Source organism: Athene noctua, chromosome 1 (assembly GCF_965140245.1).
Source record: "Athene noctua chromosome 1, bAthNoc1.hap1.1, whole genome shotgun sequence".
Taxonomy (NCBI): Eukaryota; Metazoa; Chordata; class Aves; order Strigiformes; family Strigidae; genus Athene; species Athene noctua.
In genome coordinates, this window is record NC_134037.1 from 12,462,951 (window position 1) to 12,481,404 (window position 18,454).

The 18,454-nt window shown below is 41.7% G+C and overlaps 1 protein-coding gene across 1 annotated transcript; it reads left to right on the forward strand.

The window, feature by feature from the left end:
• The first annotated feature begins 1,140 nt into the window (after window positions 1-1,140).
• MATN3 (matrilin 3) lies at window positions 1,141-18,063 on the forward strand. Its single transcript, XM_074921942.1, has 8 exons — window positions 1,141-1,351; window positions 3,320-3,889; window positions 7,476-7,598; window positions 8,020-8,142; window positions 9,391-9,513; window positions 11,485-11,607; window positions 15,396-15,503; window positions 17,291-18,063. Exons 1-8 carry the CDS (start codon window positions 1,189-1,191, stop codon window positions 17,344-17,346), a joined length of 1,389 nt encoding a protein of 462 aa, XP_074778043.1. The 5' UTR covers window positions 1,141-1,188; the 3' UTR covers window positions 17,347-18,063.
• The last annotated feature ends 391 nt before the right edge of the window (window positions 18,064-18,454 follow it).

The window sequence follows — 18,454 nt, forward strand, 5'->3', positions numbered from 1 at the left end:
CCTGGAGGGAGGGGGGGGGCTGACTGGCTGCATGCAGCTGGGGTGGTCCAAGAAACACAGAGCTGAACTAGTGGGGTATTGTGTGATACACAGACACTGATCCCAGAGCGTATATGGCCTGGATCTATCTGCACCCAAAGAGCCGGTGTGTGCTCAGAATGAAGCCAAACCCCTGCTCCTTCATGAGCAATCTGACCAGGAGTGGGCACCAGAGGAACCTGAAATCGTTGGAGGGGCAGGGAGCTCCGGCCGGCCGAGGGGCTGGCTGTTAGGCTTCCCCAAAGGTGGGTGGGCGATGGTAGAGGTGAGCAGTGTCTGGCAGCAGCAGGCACGGCTTGAAATTGGTGTGTGCGTGCTGTGCCCAAACAGCTGCAGCCCCCTCCAGGACATGAGAGCCGTTGCCCTTCACCGGGTCCCTGTCCCACGCAGTGTGCTGGTGGTGCCTCTTCCCTGTGACTGCGACCGTGGCCTCTTCCACTGTGCGGTGGAGGTAGCATTTGCCCAAGTGAGTCGATGCCTGTCTGTGCCTCTACTGGTGGTGGGTGTGAGGGTGTGGTGGTTCCTGGGCCAAATCGGGGCTGCCTGTGCCCCTTACAGAGGTGAAGATGGTCCCACGCTCCGACACCTCGACTGCAGGTTTGGCAAAGGTGTCTTCTAAAAGGCTGTGCTGGAGGTTGGAGTGGATTTGTGCCATAAACTCTGCTTGCCGTTGAAGCTTGCTGCAGCTTCCCCTGGGAGCTGGCAGGATCTGCCGTGCCAGGGAGCAGACAAAATGCCCTGCGTTAGGCAACAACAGGGAGGGCAGGTCCTTGGGCCGCGGAGATCACGCTGTGAGCTGCGTCACCCATTCTTTGCAAATACTGCCCTGGAGATAAAGCCTGGAGACTAGAAGTGTGAAGTTACCAGACCTGGGTCAATTCCAGCGCAGGGAGAAGGGGTATGTTTGTGTTCCAGCCGGAGCACTGTCCGTGCCGTGCCGCGCGTTCCCGAGGCTCAGCTCCAACCCTTGCGGCCCTTCCCGCTCTGCCGGCAGCCCGACCCTCCCCGGCCGCCGGCCCCCACCCCGCGGGGGAGTGGCGGCGGGGGGAGCCGATGCCACCTCGGTTGTCCCTCCCCACGCACCCTCCCGCCATCGCGGCCGGCAGCTTTAAATGCGGCGCCGCGGGCGGCGGGGTAGGAGTCGGCACGATGCGGCGGGCGCTCGGCACCCTCCGCTGCCGCCCGGCGCTGCTGCTCCTGCTCCTGCTGCTGCCGCCGCCGGTGCTGCCGCTGCCCGCGGCGCGGGGCTCTCCGCACCGCCTGCGCCGGCAGCCGCGGCCCGGCGGGGGCCTCTCCGGGAGCCGCGCCGCAGGTACCGGCCTGGGAGCTGCCTCCTGCGCGGGGCTGCGCCCCCGGCCAGCCCGCACGGCGGCGATGCCCTCCGGGAGGCGATGCCCTGCCCCGAGGCGATGCCCTCCGGGAGGCGATGCCTTTCCCCGAGGCGATGCCCTCCGGGAGGCGATGCCCTGCCCCGAGGCGATGCCCTCCGGGAGGCGATTCCCGGACCCGGCTGCCTCGGCACCGCCTGCCATTGCTGCCCCTGGGCTGCTGCCTTAGATGCTTCGTTTTAGGAACGATTAGGGGAGAGTTATTCCCCAGGGACATCCTGCTGCAGGGGTCCATGGACCACTCCCTTGTAGGCAGAACTGCCGACTACTTTTTTTAGTGCAAAGCTGGCCTTGCTAATCTCTAAAACCTACATAACTCCTCCCTACCTGTGTTTATTTCTCGAAACATCTGTTTCAGACTCAGAAAGATCAGGCTGATGAAAAGGTGTTTTTTTCTTAATTTAAAAAAGAGAATTCCAGAGCCTACAAATCTTGGATTTGGTCTGTCTTTTTTTTTTTTTTTTTTTTTTTTTTTCTTTTGGCATGACAAATAGTGCGTGTTTTTCTTTCATGTCTTAAGCTACACATGCATGCGCAAACATTTACTATTTTCTCAGCTTCTCAAAGGGCACAAAGCCATTCTTCTAAGTCCTTATGCAAAAACTGAGTTATGGGATGCATGTAGAATTATATACCTGGACAGAATCCTAGATTCATCCAGTGCATTACTCTGCCGAAAGACAAAATCAACTCTGCTGTTGTGTTTCCTGATGGAAGTAAGATCTATCTCCCTGATTTGATTTTTTTTTCTCCTGCCTTTTCGCTTGTACAAGAGAAAAAAGTTTTTTAATGCATTGGGGGAAAAAAAAAAAAGGTGCTGTTTTCACCTCTACTTTTAAGAGATTGTGAAGACTTAAAAATTTTTTTTTAACTGGAATGCAATAATAGAAGTTAACTTGATAGTAGCTGGGAAAGGTGTGTCCAGTTCCCAAAAAGAGCTCTTCAGGGAGTATATTCAAACAGAACACCTCAAATTTTGCTATTTAATGCATTGTTGAGCAGGAATGTGTCTTTTGTAGAAATATTGTGCTTCTGGGTTGTCTGTTTTTCATAAACCTGCAGTACAAATCCATACCTTGATCAATGTCAGGTCATGTTATCAGGACTGAGAGTGTACAGCTTAAGTTTCCTGCTATTGCTGTCTTGATTATTTTTCATCTTCCTGGAAGTGATGCTTATCTCTGATCTGAGCTATGGCTTTTCTGTTTCAGTCTAGATTTATGCCAGTGAGGAATTTTAGCAGCTAGAAAAATTGGTGTAAATGTTAATTTTTTACATGTAAAATTTCTTCATAAATAAGTTCATTTATTTCTCTGCTCTAGAAGCCTTTAAACAGTAACAACTTCTAAAGAAGCTTTTATCACAGCATCATTTTGTGTCTTTTTCCTGTTGCTCTTTATTTCTTCTTGTCTGAACTTCACAACACTTTGGATTGTTAATCAGGAATTTATATTGTTACTATACTAAAAAATATTGTTAGGATCTGTTCACTACATAGCTAGTCAGTTGTTTTACCATTTTATTTCTGAAGCTTATAAAAATATGTAAGATGAAAAAGTAAGTACATTTATATATCATTGCTACACTTCTGTGTTGGCTGTTATAGCAAGCTACAACCCTTTGTTGAAGGAATAGTGACATATTTTGTGGGTTCAAATGTGGACCTATCTTTTAATGCTTAGAAATGTTCAATTTTTTCTTACTTGTCAAAATTAATATTTAAGAATTTCTAATGTGTTGCTCACTGTAATTTTAAGCCTCTTCCTCAAAAATCAAGAGTGCCAACATTTATCTGGTAGGAATAGTTTGCCATGACAGCTCTCACTGCCCTAGGGTGAGAGCTCTGGTCCTGTGTAGGAGATAACTGAAGTGTTTTCGTTCCTTCTTGACAGACACTGCCTGCAAGAACCGGCCCTTAGACCTCGTCTTCATCATAGACAGTTCCCGTAGTGTCCGACCTGAAGAGTTTGAGAAAGTGAAAATCTTTTTGTCAAAAATGATTGATACTCTGGATGTTGGTGAAAGAACAACCCGTGTGGCGGTCATGAATTATGCTAGCACTGTCAAGGTGGAGTTTCCCCTCCGGACCTACTTTGATAAAGCATCTATGAAGGAGGCTGTATCTCACATTGGCCCCTTGTCTACTGGCACAATGACCGGCCTTGCCATCCAAACTGCCATGGATGAAGTCTTCACTGAGGAAATGGGCACCCGGCCAGCAACCTTCAATATCCCCAAGGTGGTCATTGTTGTGACAGATGGACGACCACAAGACCAGGTTCAAGATGTGGCAGCAAGCGCCCGGACAGCTGGCATTGAGATCTATGCAGTTGGGGTAGACCGGGCAGACATGCAGTCCCTGAGGATAATGGCCAGTGAACCACTGGATGAACACGTCTTCTATGTGGAGACCTATGGTGTGATCGAAAAGCTGACAGCCAAATTCAGAGAGACTTTCTGTGGTAAGGTGGTCAGTCCAAGAAGGTAGTGTAATTTGGCTCCTTTTGGCTCCTACTGTGGTTCCACTCCCTGAGAAAGAAGGTTTTCTTTTTCAGAAGTGTTATGTATCACATTTAAATATTTCATTTGCCATCTGTTGGGCAAACAAGCCAACCCTTTTATTCAGCATAGGCCAAGCAGTGACCTTTAATTTTGAATAGTGATCTTACCATGCAAGTAACAAGACCTGATTTCAGTGGACCTCCTTGTGTGGTTGGACTGATTTAGTGCAAGAGAAAGCACAGCAATCTGGCCAGGATTTGGCTAGCTCTGTTTACTGACTCTCCCATAGCACACACCAGAGCTGTGCAGTCTGCTCATTCTTTTTCCCATCTTGCTGGGAAGTGAGGAGAGTGGAAGCATGGTGCTGAAGGGCTCTTTATAGTTCTGGAGTAAGAAAATCAGTGTGGCAGGTGAACCACCGTGCTATCTTGAGCAATTTGATGCAGGATGAAGTGCCCAAACACAATGGCAGGTCATCTTGGGATGGGCTTTCACTCTGCAGGCACTGCTGGGCTTTTTCAGTGTGCCAGACTCACACCTTTCTCTGTTACTCTGAAACTTGATTTAGATAGGGAACTGTGGGACAGGTTGAATTAGCTTGGCCTTTTCAGGGCTGGTCTTGGAAAAATGCTGGATGTATATGTAGTTTGGACTAGAACTCCACTAATGATGCTAGGCCAGTGTGGGTTGTTACTGTCATTGACAGAAAAAAAAAGGTCATGTATCTGGAATATTTAGAACTGCCTATAGATAGCAATGACACAGCCCTACTCACAAAAATCAAACAGTGACTTTTTGATAATTAAACTTGCATGAAGTAGATTTTTCTAGAAAATTTGTAAGGTAATTACTTGTAAAATAACTCTCCAGGAAGTAATGGCTAAAATCAGATGGAAAGAACATTGGAAGAGAAGTAAAATAAGAACTATTACCTTGGGAACTTAGTTGGCAATGGATTACTTTGTTATTTCAGAGCCTTGTTAAAAATTACCACCCTACCTTTTGAATAAATTCGGAGTGAATAGACCTCTTTTTCTAGGTGTGAAATAAATGTGTAGGGTCATCTCCAGATAGGACACTTTGCCTAATAATTAGCATAGGAAGTGCCTTGAGCCTTTGCCAATCATATTGTGTTGCTGATGTGATCAGATCCTCTCCCTAGTAGCTGGAAGGGGGTACAAATGCCCACCTAGCTGGACAGGTATGTGTGCCGTGAACATAGCACTAATTTTCCACCTATGCTCTTGCCAAAGCAAGTCCTTTCATAGCACTAAATAAAAATCTCTTGTTCTTAAGAGTAAACTCAGTGTTTATTGTGCCGAAGCATAGAAATTAGGCCCATACTAAACTGGAGGGTAAACCAAAGAGAGCTCACAAATATACACTTCCAGTGTAACCCTGAGTTGCCTGCATGCAATTAGCCAGAATCTGTGGGATTCATGAACAAGAAGAGGGTAAAGGGAATAATTTTTAAAGAGGTTTCTACAAACCAAATAAATCTAAGAGGGTCTTGTAAGACAGTGTGGGTAAACTGGGTCTTTTCCAGCTCCAAACTGCTTTTTGGTCAGAAATCTAGACTCACCAGTGACAATTAGGATTTTCTTTGCTTTGGCCAAGGCAAATAAATTTGTTTGTAGGGTGAACTGAAAACAGGAAAACTAATGTTCAGGGGCAAAATAGTTGGCTCAGATCAAGATCTTGATGTCTTGAGAGCATCATTCAACATGAGACCATCCTGGAGGTAGAAAATCTTAGCCTTGAATTGGTGTCAAGGGGAGGCTTGACTTTCCTACCACAAGAATCTGTCCATTTGAGTCTGAGCTTCTCAGTTATGCTTGAAAATACCACCCACAGATTTTGTTCATAAATCATGGAGATGAATTCTCTTATTGCCAAGGGTGTAGCAGAATGAAAAGATGGAAAGACAAGGCACACTTTCTATCAGCCTTATTAGGGGACACCTAGATCTTCCATGTGTTAGAAAATAGGAAATGTTGCCTTCCATTCAGAAATACATGAGAAGATTCAAGCACTCTTGCTTCTCATTTCTGTCTTACCACTATTGCTTTGGAGTCTGATTTTACCAGTAGTTCGTACCCACATTGCAACTACTCATCTGAGTAAAATCTCAGATAATAACAGACTTGTGCTTCCCCTTTTTCTCCTTTTCCCCTTTGTTTCGTCCTTCTTTCTTTCGTTCCTTTCCCCTTTTTGTTCCCCTTCCCACTTTTTTCCTCCCCCTTTTTTTTTTTTTTTTTCTCCCCCCTTCCCTCTCCCCTTTCCTTTTTTCCCTCATCTAAATTTAGTAATCTAAAAATCATACAAGTTTCAGTGGGTATCTAGGTTTCCTTTACAGTCTGTGGAGAGAAACAGGGGCATCTTGAAGTGACCAAAGAAGCAGCAGATCCAAAGATAAATATACTTGAGAAAAACTGGTCAGAAGTTAATTAGTTATGTAGTTAGGCCATCTGTGAACGAAAAGACTGTCAGCACATGCAGTGCATTCCAGAGACAGACCTGCATTACAACAGTCAGTCTGCCCTGTCACCACAACACACATATCAGCTGCCATCCATCACGCTTCTTTTCGTATCACTGTTTTTTGCTTTCTCAGTCTGATGAAATAGCCTTACTGTTTGCTGGGGAATTAGCTTGTCCTTGAAAATTGAATCTCATTTTGTAGTTTGCACTTTCAGCTTCTCAGTTCTCTGAGGTTTGAATATTATTTGTGTACTGTCCTTCAATTAGGAGGTTCACATACCTGCAAAGCTACCTTACTGTGGAAACTTTCTTCCACATCCTCTTCTGGTTTTGACTTTTTGAATCGGATGGATCAAGGCAGCTGCAGCCCGCGCATACCCCTCTTGCACTGGTGGGTTTCTTTGCTGGACCAGCATTACGCAGGGACTTCTTTCATCCCTGAGAAAACAGTGTGTTATCCTAGTGCCTCCAAGTAATTTTTCTGTTCCTCCTGGTCTTGATGGTCTTTCTGTTGTAGTTTTGGTTTAGTTTATTTTATTTTGCTTTCTCTTCCATTTCAGTTTACATGTGGTTTTTTTTTCACAGTGCAGCAGGAATTCATAAATCAGGTTGTATGCCAATGATCAGAAGTTAGTAAGCTGCCAGACAGTGACTGATACATTTTGGGATTATTTCAACCGGTTGTCTGTAATGGAGAGAGATTGGCTACAAAAAGCCAGAAGGTCCTTTTCATTGCAGAGTTCTCATTTCCAGTGTAATCTTACTAAATGCTTAAAATCTCTCCCTGTTGCACCCTTTTCAATTCATCTTGTCTTTCTGACACCTCAGGTGGTGAGTTATTTCACTGCAGTTGTTCCAGTGTCATTTATGACCTCTTTCTTTCCTCTGGCTACAGAATGATGCAGAAGATGCCTGTAATTTTTTGTGACAGTGACACAGCACTGACATTTACTACTGCTAATCCAGCAAACAGCGCAAGATGTACTTTTGTAAGCATAAATTATTAATGACTGTTTCTTTCCTTTGGGATGACTGAAATACCTTTTCTGTAAATATCCTTTGTAGCTGCAAATGTGTGTGCACTTGGGACCCATGACTGTGAGCAGGTCTGTGTGAGTAACGGCGGATCCTACCTTTGTGATTGCCATGAAGGCTACACTCTGAATCCAGATAAAAGAACCTGCTCAGGTATTATTCTTTCTGTAAATGTGTGCAGCTAGAAAAACCCCACTTTTTAACACCATAATTGCATTTAAGAAGCTACTTGTGTACTACTGTTGAAACAGTGAACATCTGTATCTTCTTTAATAGTAATAAATCTAATAATAAATAAAAATCTGCTGCAAGTAATGGTGAGTAGTTTGACTCCATCACAATCCTTTTTATTATGCCTACAGAACCATTCATTAGGGCCAGATGCCAAAACAAAGTCTTCAGATGTAGAAACTGTATGGATATTTTCTCCTACCACTTATTCTAATTCCTTCAATTACTGTTACCATTTCTGGGCTGATTCCAAATCAAAATATATTCAAAAATGTGAACATGCACTTCATCCCAAACTACTTTTTATTAAAAATGAATCGCTTCTCTCATATGCATCTTGCAGCTGTGGACACGTGTGCACCTGGAAGGCATGAGTGTGATCAGATCTGTGTGAGTAACAATGGATCCTATGTCTGTGAATGCTATGAAGGCTATACCCTGAATCCAGATAAGAAGACTTGCTCAGGTAAGAATTAAAGGCTACTTTAATATATGAAACTCATGGAGAGATGGACATGTTTTCTGTGAGTTGCCCTCATTACTTCTAGTTGAAAAATTGCTTACAGACATCAGCTCTTAAAATGTGAATTCACTTATAGCCTTTTCCCTTGGTTCCAGTAACAATCAAATTCATCGTTCTTTGAATGTGTTGATTTTCAAATTTCAAATTTCAACAATTTTTCAAATTGTTGAAAAATGCAGTTTGGCACTCACCTACCATTTTATGCTTTTCACAGTACTTCATAAACATCACTTAGTCCCTGGGAAAGGATGAACCTATTTCGGAGATGCCCACCAGCACTGTGTCTCCACTGGAGAATGAGGGCCACTAGTCCACAGAGAACTTAAAACCTGATGATTTTCCCATGTCCTCTCCACTGTTTCTGTTGAAACTCAGGGGGTTTTACAGTTTGTTGCTTCTGCTTCCAAAGTTGTGCAGGGCCCCGCTGTATAGAAACCCCAGTCTTACACTGGCAGCAGTTTATTCCTCTCCTACTCCTTGAATTGGCACCCTGAAAAGTTAACCTATTATAAAAACTTTTTTCCCTCCCAAATACTTCTCTGGAGTTATTTCTTTAAATCCAGAAGTTCTGAGCAGCACCAGCCTTAGGGTAGCTATTTTATAACTGGTAAGTGTATCCCTCCCTTTGAGAGCCCTTGAGCATTTTTCTCACTAAAGTTTTCACTCTTCTTATTTCTGAAGGGAGAACGTAATCTTCTAGAGCTCCTGCTTTTTTGTATATGTCTCACTAGGTTTTATATCTCTCTGCCATTTAATAGCATTTCTGTGTATCATGCCTGGCTTTTTGTGCCTGTGTTCAGCTCATGGATGAAAGTATGAAGTTAAATTTGGATCTACTATAGTTACTGTTAATATTGCAAGGAACAACTTCTGCCTTGTCAGTGGCAGGTTATTGCTCATGTCAGTATGGTGTTTGAGCTTCATCCTTACTGGGGATAGTCAGGACTGTTAAAATTGCTGAGAAAAATCAGACTTGTGTGAGATGTGTTATAGTAATGTCTTACAGTCCTGCTATCTGCCTCTACTAAATAATTAGTAACTGAACTCAGCTGTCTGGAGGATAATATAATAATATAGTAGGGCACTGGTTGAATCCTAATTAAATTGTATTTATAAATGTTGAAGCATTTAAAATGCTTGAGTGTCTGGGAGGATTAATAAGTTTGCTTTCTAAACTATGTTTCACCACAGTCATGGACATGTGTGCACCTGGAAGGCATGATTGTGCACAAGTCTGTCTGAGTAGTGATGGATCCTACAGCTGTGACTGCTATGAAGGCTACACTCTGAATCCAGATAAGAAGACTTGCTCGGGTAAGACCTGATCAAGGAAGTATTGTATGTAGCTAAAAGAAAGTAGCTTTTAAAAATCAGGTTAATTTACATTATTTTTCTAATAAATTATCCAAGAGTTTCTGTAGAACTCCTGAGAACACAGTGCAACTTTATCTCTTCATGTGTCCAGCAGTAATTTGAGAACTGCGACTCTTTCACAGGTGTGAAAATTGTAATTGCTATAATTAAAATGCCGTTTGATGTTTCCCTGAGGACTTCACAATAATTTTACACTGATAGAGCACAAATTACCATATCTACCTAAGAGAGGGAAGGATAATATATTTGGTGGGAATTATGTAATGTGCACTACCCGTGTCACAAAAATCTTCAGCAAAGCAGCACAAGGGAATGAGATGAAGAAGAGCAAGGACTGTGCTGGGAGAGAGATTACAGTCTCTATCAACATGAGTGTGATCACTCTTTTTGGTAGATAATGTTTGGACCTTAAAAAATACTCCAGCCTTAGAGCTCTAGAGGAAATTTTCTTTCCCAGTGCTGGTCTCTTGTGGAGAACACGAGCATAGATATAACTGGTACTTAAGGATGTACATGTAAGTGTATAGAGTATATAGTACCTACAGATTAATACGTATTCTATATTATTTTCACTTGATTAGTATTTGAGCTTCACTCTTCATTTCTTTGGCTGTCTCACTGAAGATATATTTAAGCAAAATCCTTTTTTTTCACTTCCATCATAATCCTTTTCATTACTGCATTTTGGGTGACAAAAGTGCTGAACCAGTGAATTGCTTCCAATTACAGGAGTTTCCTAGGCAAATCTCTCCATCTCAAAGAGGCAAAGCCAGAGGCCCTCAATATTTCTTCCTGCCTAGTTTAGAAGTTGATTTTGCAAATACAGTTCCTAAGACTAACTCTCACCTGGCATTATATAGACACAATAAACATCTGTGGGGGAATGTGAATTCAGTTAGGCATCCTCTTTGGAAGTCTAATCCCGAACCTCCTTTCATAGCACTGATTATCCCCCTGCATAGACAAATTTCAGATTATTTCCCTAACATGCTTGTTTTTTTTTTTTCTCTTTTGAATCTCATTCTGCAATAGACTGCTAATGATTTTTCAACCATCCAGGTCTTTGTGATATAATAAAAGTAGTCTAGGTCCAGGTGGGTCTTTTCTCCCTCCCTTCCCCTCCCTTCCCCTCCCTTCCCCTCCCTTCCCCTCCCTTCCCCTCCCTTCCCCTCCCTTCCCCTCCCTTCCCCTCCTTTCCTCTCCCCTCCCCTCCCCTCCCCTCCCCTCCCCTCCCCTCCCCTCCCCTCCCATTGTTCTTTTATTTTTCCTTTTTTTTTTTCCTTTTTTCCCTTTTCTTTTTTCTTCTTTCATTCTTTCTTTGCTTGTCCCTTACTGAATCTCCCTACTGCAAAGATATCCAAATATGGGAACTCCTTCTAAGCTTGGCCTTTCAGAGATGATGTGTTAAATTTGGCAGAAAACATCAGCCTCACACATCAAGTGCCCACTTTGTAACTGGCAGCGAGTGCCATGTCTCTTTTTTTTTTGCTGCCATGTATACTCTTCTGTTTATGGTCTTTTCACTCCATAAACCAGTGTCTTATCCAACTCAATTAGAGCTGAAATAATGCCAAATACTCTCTTAAAATCCACATATTTGTCCTCTGAAATTCCTTTGGATAATTATTTTGTAACTGGGTCACTGCTACTTTGGTTCCTTTTTCAATCTGTTACAACTGCAAAAAAAGTGTTGCCAGTGTTCCAAAAATTGTATTAGTTTTGTGATGTTTATAGCCAGATAAAAACACACTCTGTATACCCTGCAATGGCTAATAGCATGCTGACATGTGATAATAACACCATGGTTTGAATCCAGATGAAGACATGTTTGGAAATTGGAATTATTAACATCAACTAAAATGAAGTTTGGGTATTGATTGATATTCTTCTCTTCTCAAATGGCTTCCTCAGCTGTCGACATGTGTGCACCTGGAAGGCATGACTGTGAGCAGGTCTGCGTGAGGGATGATCTGTTCTATACTTGTGACTGCTACCAAGGCTACACCCTGAATCCAGACAAGAAGACTTGCTCAAGTAAGAGCAGATTGCTGTTCCCTATGCCCCCATGCTCTCTCCAGATAAGTACATCTATTGACATAGCTCTCATTAGTAGGTTAATGTATTTAGACCTGTTTGAGAAACTTACACACGTATTCAAGTGTTAAAAGACAGTTCTATGTCACTCTGCCTTTTCCACTTTGAGCAATATTTAGATATAAAGCACTTCATATGCAACAATGCTAGTAACTGCTTACCATTTGGTCTTTCTTTATTATCTTCTAACAAAGGCTTTCACTGTATTTAAAAAACCCCTCCCGCAATATTCAGCAAACCCAGAACAGAGAAATATTGAAGAGGGACTAGCTGGGGTTAGTCACACAGTCACACACTTTTCAGTACTGCAGAAACTGCGTACCACCAAGCAGGAGACAGCTTGAGGTGATGTCCTCCCCTCCAGGCTGAATTTCATTTTGCTGTTTGTTTCTTTAGCTTCTCAGGGACTTTGTGTTATAGTAAAAATGTAATAATTTTAGAAGTGTTTCTTTCCTTCCTGGTCTCCTTACTGTAAAGTTGTGTACAGGAAATTTTTCCTAGCATGCCCTTGGAGGTGCTCTGGCACTTCCCCTCTGGTGGTGTTAGGCAGCTGTGGTCGGCGTGAGCACAGACTGTACAGAGTAAGGACTGAGGGACACCCCAGTAAGCCAATTAGTTCATCTCACTGCTCCAAGGCAAGATCAGTTACACATATCAGTAGTTCCCGGTAAGATTCATGTAGGATAGGCTCCCAGCATGGAAAAGCATTGCCATTGGAAAGCATTAAAAAAATGGTTATCTTGTTTTTGGATAACTGTTTCTCCAAAATGCATTCTGTAGGCACTGACGTATGTGCACCAGGAACCCATGACTGTGAGCAAGTCTGTGTGAGTAATGGTGGATCACATACCTGTGACTGCTATGGAGGTTGTTCAGCTGTTGGCAGAATCTCTGCACCATTTGATGTAGAATCATAAGTAAAGTTGGGTTGGAAGGGACCTCAAGAGTTACCTAGTCCGATCGCTGGTTCAGAGCAGGAATAACCTGTCATTACATCAAGTTCCTAAGGATCCTGTGTAAGAGCAAAGTTATAAAATAGGTGGATACAGCCAAACACCATCTGCAAATATAGTAATTTTTTGTAGGTCTGGTCTTCTACATAAATGCAGTGTAAACACACAACTCTAGCATGTTTTGTATGACTTGTTTGGCATCCCAGTGGCAATGGGAGCATCCAAGATTTTGAATATCAAATACTGGAAGACTCTAAATTTCACATAAAGACTGTAGAAGACTTCAGGGTACCCTTGGCAGTTGCCAAAGTTGGCTGGAAAAGTAATTTTTTTAAAACAGACATAATCCAAGGAGGATCTGTATCTGTCATTGGAGAATTTAAATGCAAATGTAAAAAATTAACTGGCAGTTGGTTGGAAACCAACCATGTTGGTGTGATATTTTGAACTGGCCTTCCTCCAGCTGACTCTTGAACAGGTCTTCTTTGTACATTGACCATAAAGCCAGTGGAACGTTCCAAAGGAGGGAGGTGAACAAATACGGGTTCAGTGGAATCAAGGAGACACCAGTTTCAACATTGGCTCTAAGACAAATGAATTTCTGCACTGCTAGAAATGAATCTGTTCATAGATTTTGCAGTTTCCCTGCAAAATGAAAATATCAATGGCATGATTGATAAATAAAAAAAGAAACCAAAACAATTCAGAAAAAAAGAAAAATTGCATCCAGGTATAGTATTTCTATTACTTTACTGTTATAATGCTCACATAATTTGTTTGGTATTGATCAGCTACACATTTATGTATCTGCATAAAAAAGAATTGATTAATCTGCTGTCGTTGCCTTTGCAAGTGATGTCAAAAACATGTATAACGAGACAGGTATTACATAGAAGTAACACCTCTTGATAACTTGTTGAAAGGGTATTTCATAATTGTAGGCCCTCTTTTAAGAAGGCTTTGCCTTTGAAAGCTTATTATTATTCTGGTCTCAGATGTAGACAATAATCTCACCTACAGTAACTGTGCTTCAGTAGCTGTTGATGTTTGTTCTTAGCCTGCAGCAAGGGGTGCAGCTCCTATTTTCTTTATGGAGAGAGGTTAAATTCCCTTTCATGTAGCTAAGATCTCACAGCCATCAGCTGATGCCTGATGTTTTTATACCACAATGAAATTACCACCTGAGCCCTTTGTGATCATCCCTGGTTTTGTGGTGGATTATAGAGAAAAAGGAGTTCCTGAGGACAGCTGAGGTGGGTTCCCTGTAAGTCTGGAAGATTGAGGGCAAGACCTAGAAACAGATTCAATGGAACCACTGCGGAGTATGGCAATGCTTGCTTTCTCTGAGGCTGGTGACTTCTCTGTCATACTGACTGGCTCCTCCATTAATATTGCTGTGTCTTTCTACTAGATTTTAAATTCATTTGGGCCTATCTGAATGCTGTTGTTCACCCATATTCATGTGACATTGGAATAGACTTCTGCTCACACCTCTTGAATCAAAAATAATACTCCTTATGCATGGATATTGCAAATATTATAAACTAAGGGTACTTGTAGGGTGATACACATTGATGATTTAGCTGAATCTCTACTGCCTAGTATTTAAAATTAATACATGTGTTTCTGCTTTCATTTTTGTATTACTTACCAAGTGGTTAATTCAATTCTTCTAATTCCTTCCCAAGCTGAGACTTTGGTATCTAAATTCCAGCTCCATCTCAGAAACTGATGCAAACTGCCCAATTTCTGACACTGACCGACTCTTTATGTCTCTAAAATCACTACATGCCTTCCTGCTTGGCTTGCAAAACTCCTGGAGGCTTAACTTTGGACTAATGCGTTCTCAGAAGCGTTGTGTTTGGGAGTGATGGGTACCCCAAATGCCATTACAATCTCACTTTGACAGGGCAGCAATCTTGATCTTCTGTAGATAGACAGATTTAGATTCTATTTAGATGCGTTTACATGTGAGGAAGAAATTCTTTACTGTGAGGGTGGTGAGACACTGGCACAGGTTGCCCAGACAAGTTGTAGCTGCCCCCTCCCTGGAAGTGTTCAAGGTCAGGTTGGATGGGGCTTTGAGCAACCTGCTCAGAAAGATGTCCCTGCCTGTGGCTGGGGGGTTGGACTAGATGACCTTTAATGGTCCTTTCCAACACAAACCATTCTAGAGAAGCCCAGCAAGTTAGTCATGGCCTTAAATACATCTAATTGAATAGATTCTGTTTAGTGATGCCAGTGGCCTTCCTGTGTGGATAGTCTGATAGTCAAAGTACTACTTACAAGATGGAGACCTGGACTGCAGGTTCTTCTCAGTCTGCATCACCCGAACACACTCATTCTGCTTCCCAGTGTGTCGTCCCTTTTGGGATGGGGGATATTCTGGGTGAGAGGGAGAGATAACAGGGAGAGATGGGGGAGGCTGGTTGGTCTCTGCACCTAGGCCTCTTTTAAAATTTTGTTCAATTATGGTCTAATTTAAAGAGTGCAGAGGATCCAGGTAGGCAGGCAAGGAACTCCCTGATCTGCCTCCTCCCCAGTTAGAGTCATGTTCTCTCTTGCCTGTCCTGTTTCTGGACTATGACACTCATGTCTCTGGCTACACACTGGCCTCTGTTCACTGCTTTCCCTCCTTCCTGACTGCCCTGGGTTGCAGTGCTTGCCATAGTCTCACAGCATGAGTTCAACTCCCGTTGCAGAATCAAGCATTTTCCTGGGATTTAAATGTTTGATAATTGCCATAAATACTCTAAATGCTGTTTTCTCTCTTAGGAGCCGTAACGAGCAGTCTCGTAACAACAGAAGAGTCCTGTAAGTGTGAAGCTATAGCTGCCCTGCAGGACTCAGTCACCTCGCGCCTCGAAGCTCTGTCCACAAAATATATCCTTTTTCTTACATGATCTTCTGCATTCAGCTCTTTACTGGTATTTTAGAGGTAGCTGTTTTGATACAATCCAGGGAAGGAACATCTCTCAAAACAGAAAGTATTTTCATGGTGATTTTAGAAATGTTATGGAGCAAAATCTTGGTTGTTGCAAATGTTTTCAAATTTTATTGAAGGGCTTTAGTATCAAGATACAGATAAAATGCATGTGCCCATGTCCCCTAGATTATAAATGCTATGTTTAACATCAAGCACTGCTCTATTCATATTACTTCCAGATGGCTTTTACTGTTATAGCAAATTCTCAGTTTTGAGCCCCCCTATTATGTTCCAAAATTTTCAAGACAACAGGCAGTGTGACAACAGTCCCATTAGCTGTGGTATTCCTCTGAATCCCACCTCTGCAGGGAAGCACTGTCCCAAGCAATTTTCATGCATCTTCTTCTTTTCCATGAAAATGTGCTAGCCTATTAATATCCAGCTGCTGGGATATTTGAGAATGGGAGAGCTGTGAGGCAGAGTGCCGAGGCTGGAGGCACTAGGCAAGCCTCAGGTCCACAGGACATCCGACGTGCAGGCTGGTGGGTGCCAGCTCTGCTGTGCTGGAATTTCCTGGCTTCATTTGCTGCAGTGTGGTGCCTGTGGCAGTGGAGAAAAATGTGGTCAGCCCCCAGATTAAAGATTGCATAAACATGTAGGAGAGAAAAAAAAAAAAAAAAAAGAAAAAAAAAAAGTGGCGAACTGTGTGGTACCACAGCAAGCCTAAATGCTGGAATAAATGCCCTCAGATGGCACAGCACGAACTAATAACTGGAAATTAAAGCTAGGCAAGCTGTGATTCATCAAAAGGCACATTTTTTAGAAGAGAGAGTGGTTGATCACTGTGACAATTTACCAAGATTTCATCACTGGAAATTTCTGAGACTGGATGCTTTTTTCTGTAAAAGGTGCTCTTGTTCAAGGAAGAATTGATTTAGGAGAGCACTATGTCTATGGTTGTCATCCTGATCCCAGGAGCTTCAAAATCAAGGAAGAGTGGGGTATTTAGAATTAATCAAAGAAAGAGAGCAAAGCAGGAGACTAGTAAGTTTTATATGTTAACTCATCATTTATATAGATAAATGAATTTTATGGTCCACCAAAGTTTCTGAAAGGCAAATGAAAACTTCTGCCAAGTTCCCAGTTCTTGAATAAATTCAAAGTTATTTTTATAAGGTCTAATTGCAAATCCCTCTTCTTGCAGTGTGCCTTAAGTTCAGTTTATCTGCCTGGGAAACATGAACAGAAGAATCTATTTTTCCTTGGATTACAATATATAATTCCAGGAAAACTTAAGTAGATAAAACTGAACACCAAGATAATGAAACCTGTAATGTCATCTTAATAGTAGCATGTCCTTCAGAGAACAATCTTTCTGCTAAAAGAGCTAATGTTAAGCAAGAAAATGTGGTGGTTTCAAGTTAGGAATATATTACAGAGAACTGAGGCTTTTTTCCAGAGTTATTCTTTGTTGTGCAATTTGTATCCCTAACATCTTTCCAAGACAACCTGGGGAAAGCATCAGAGACAATAACTTGGTCCAACTCCTTCTGAGAAATTAGGGTTGTAGAGATCATTTGGGAAGTTGCCAGATCTTGACAGATCTCCAAAATGGTTTGGAATCTCTGGTTCAAGTTGACCTGTGTAGAAAACAGATTGTTTGCTGAAAATGCAGCAGTGAGAAAGTTTATGAATAAACTAAACATTATAGACAGCTATTTTATTGCCCTTAACAACTGACCACTAGATGAAGTGTCTGAGAAGCTGCAGGTGTATCAAGGCAGACAGCAGGTTGTCTGAGCTATCATTCTACTTATTTTTAAAATAATCTTTCAGAATCAATCCTTTTTGTTGTGTACAGCAAGCTTTATTTTGATGCACAGCTTACAAAACAGCAGTTGTTTTTTTATAGTTGACAAGTGTCGAGAAGACTTCAGGAAGACAGCCTTGAAAATACAGTGACCCTGAGGATCTTCATGTACAGTCACTTTATAACCATAAAGCTACCTATACCTGCTGTGCTTCAGTTTGTACTACAAGTAGTACAGCAGGCACTGCTTTTCTGCAGTAACTGCATTTTTATTCCTTTTTTAAAAGTAAATATAGAAAAAAAAAAAAAAAGAATGGATACATATATCACATTATATAAAACTGTGAAATGGCAAGGCAGAGTAGAAAATGTGCCTATGTCTTCTGTCCATTAAATGGGAAAGTAAGTTGGTGTCTTGTAACTTATTTTAATAAAGTATGATATGCACACAGACACTGGAAGTTTTCTTGTATATAACTTAAAGGATATGTGTTATGAAGTAAAGATTTTAACAAAAACAAGGAAACAAATCCTCAAAGATAAAGGGGGCATAAAGGGAAGAAATTCACAGAACTAAACAGAATACTATCCCTAAGTCACATAGTTGGAAAAAGAACCATTTGATTTTAAAACCTACAAGTCCTTGTTAATATAGATAAAAGGTTTAATAGTAATTTCAGGTATTAATAAAGTTGTTTAACACTCAGAAGGATGAAAGATGTCCTCCAATTTAAGGTTTTTATCCTGCAAGATTTACTTATGTTATTAGTTATTCCTGTGGTCATATCACAAACTCTACTGAAAATACTTATGCCAGTTTGGCTTATAGGATAAAACACACAAGTTAACAATTAAAAAATTTAATTGTTAAAGGAATCCAGTTGTTTTGCACACCTGGTGTTTATAATCATCCAAATGCTTTAGAAACTATATTTAAATAAGTTGGAGTCAAAAGTATGATTTTTTTTTTTAAGAATTTAAAAATTCAACATATTTTGTAGAACTTTGCAATATAATTACACAAAATATTTTATGACTAGCTGGTATGTCAAGGACATAATATAATGACATCTATGCTTGCTTCATGCCCTGGACCTA

What these genes read in the sequence shown, in the direction of transcription:
- MATN3 (XM_074921942.1), top strand. Translation starts at nt 1,189, where the DNA reads ATGCGGCGGGCGCTCGGCACCCTCCGCTGCCGCCCGGCGCTGCTGCTC. An exon ending in AGATAAAAGAACCTGCTCAG is followed by an intron (nt 7,599 to 8,019) that starts GTATTATTCTTT and finishes TGCATCTTGCAG; the next exon opens with CTGTGGACACGTGTGCACCT. An exon ending in AGACAAGAAGACTTGCTCAA is followed by an intron (nt 11,608 to 15,395) that starts GTAAGAGCAGAT and finishes TTTCTCTCTTAG; the next exon opens with GAGCCGTAACGAGCAGTCTC.